This window comes from Eimeria tenella, genomic scaffold (assembly GCF_000499545.2).
Source record: "Eimeria tenella Houghton genomic scaffold, Eth_scaff2790, whole genome shotgun sequence".
Taxonomy (NCBI): Eukaryota; Apicomplexa; class Conoidasida; order Eucoccidiorida; family Eimeriidae; genus Eimeria; species Eimeria tenella.
Window position 1 is genome coordinate 345 of NW_013542666.1, and position 1,716 is coordinate 2,060.

The 1,716-nt window shown below is 59.8% G+C and overlaps 1 protein-coding gene across 1 annotated transcript in view; it reads right to left on the reverse strand.

The window, feature by feature from the left end:
• ETH_00039250 (uncharacterized protein) overlaps positions 1-1,629 on the reverse strand; it is a gene marked incomplete at both ends in the record, with an annotated part of 1,733 nt that extends 104 nt beyond the window's left edge. The window contains 3 exons of the mRNA XM_013375431.1: positions 1-328; positions 465-1,011; positions 1,227-1,629. Of these exons, the coding sequence (XP_013230885.1) occupies positions 1-328; positions 465-1,011; positions 1,227-1,629 (1,278 nt within the window). The remainder of the gene's footprint in view (positions 329-464; positions 1,012-1,226) is intronic.
• Between the last annotated feature and the right edge of the window lie 87 nt (positions 1,630-1,716).

Here is a 1,716-nt window from a genome sequence, read left to right on the forward strand (position 1 = left end):
GCGCGCGCCCAATGTAGAAGTCCTCTTTCCAATCTGCCACAGGCAGCTTGACAAATCTAACCCCGCTGCACACTTTGCTGCTGCTGCCGCTGCTGCTGCTGCTGCTGCTGTTGCTGCTGCCGGCTATGGGAGACACCGAGCGCACGGCGGGGGAGGCGGCCCTGCCCTTGGGCGCCGCTGCAGGGCTGCTGCTGCTGCTGCTGCAGCAGCAGCGAGTCCGGCAACGACTGCAGCAAGGAACCTCCACCACACCGTCTGCTGCTGGTGCTGCTCTGTTTGTCTTCGCAGTGTCTGCTGCTGCTGCCAAGAAAGAAGCAACGCTGGGGACCTGGCAACAAACCAGCAGCAGCAGCAGCAGCAGCACCAGCAGCGGCAACAGTGCACACTGAGGTACGACCACACAGCCTAAACCGCAAATCTCAGAGAAGCAGAAAAAACACTAGGGTTTAGGGTTTAGGGTTTACTTGGGCAATGCCGATGCGAACTTTGACGTTCTGCTGCCCGGCGAAAGGAAAGCGGTGCTCTTCTGTTATAAGGAAGCTCTTGCCGTTGTCACTGCTGCTGCTGCTGCCGTTGCTGCTGCTGTTTGTGGTGCTGTTGCTGCTGCTGCGCAGCAGCGTGGACGATCCGAGATGTTCGCGCTTGCAGCCATTGGACGGAGAAGGTAGGCGTCTCTTTTTTTGCTGCTGTTCCTGCTGCTGCTGCTGCTGCTGCTTCTGCGGGTGTTGCTGCAGCTCCTGCTGCTGCTGCCCCTCTTGCTGCTGCTGCTGCTGCTGCAAGAACTCAGAGACGCCGCCTGCACTGGCGCCGCAGCTTTCGTCGACCTCTAAGACTGTCCGCAGGCGCACGTCGTGCTGCTGCAGGTGCCGCTGCAGTTGCAGCTGCTGCTGCTGCTGCTGCTGCTGCTGCGGTGGGGGCTTCTGCGGCGGCTGCAGCACTCGCTGCAGCCTCACTGGAGGCACATGGGCCTCTGTGAATTCCACAAATGCCAGAAACCGACTATCTGGCGACCTGCAAGCAAACCCCAAACCCTAAACCCTAAACCCTAAATCCTAAACCCTAAACCGTAAGCCCTCAACCCCATGTGTAAACCCTAAACTCTATCAGGTGTCGTGGCTGAGCGACCATGCAGCGACGCAGCAGCACTAAAGGACGCAAACGAGCAGCAGCGAATGCACCAGCAGGAAGCACCCTGCAGCAGCAGCAGCAACAGCAGCAAATCTTACCACCAGTATCCCTCCATACGATTCATTTCTTCTTGGGCCACATACTCAGCCAGGCCGCTCGTGTAGTCTGGGGGCGACGCGGTTAGCCGACAGCGGATGCCGTTCATTTTCCTGCTGCTGCTGCTGCTGCTGCTGCTGCTGCTGCTGGGGGTGGCAGCGGCAGCGCTGGGGGCAGCGCCGTTGCTGCTGCTCGGCGTCTTCTTCTGAGGGGTTTTCTTCTTAGCGGTTTTGCTGAGTGCCGCTGCTGCAGCTGCGGGCGATGCAGCAAGGGGAGCAGCAGGTGCAGCAGCAGCAGCAGCGTTGAGCAGCAGCAAATGGATGTCTCGGCCCTGCACAAAAGCAACGTAGCTGCTGCACGGGCTGTACGTACAGTCCAGCACCGGAGGCTCGTGGGGACTTCTTTCTAAAATGCAAACAGCAGCAGGAGAACATCCGAAGCGGCCGCTGGGGTGGATCCAGGCCTCCTTTGCTGCTGCTGCTGCTGCTGCTG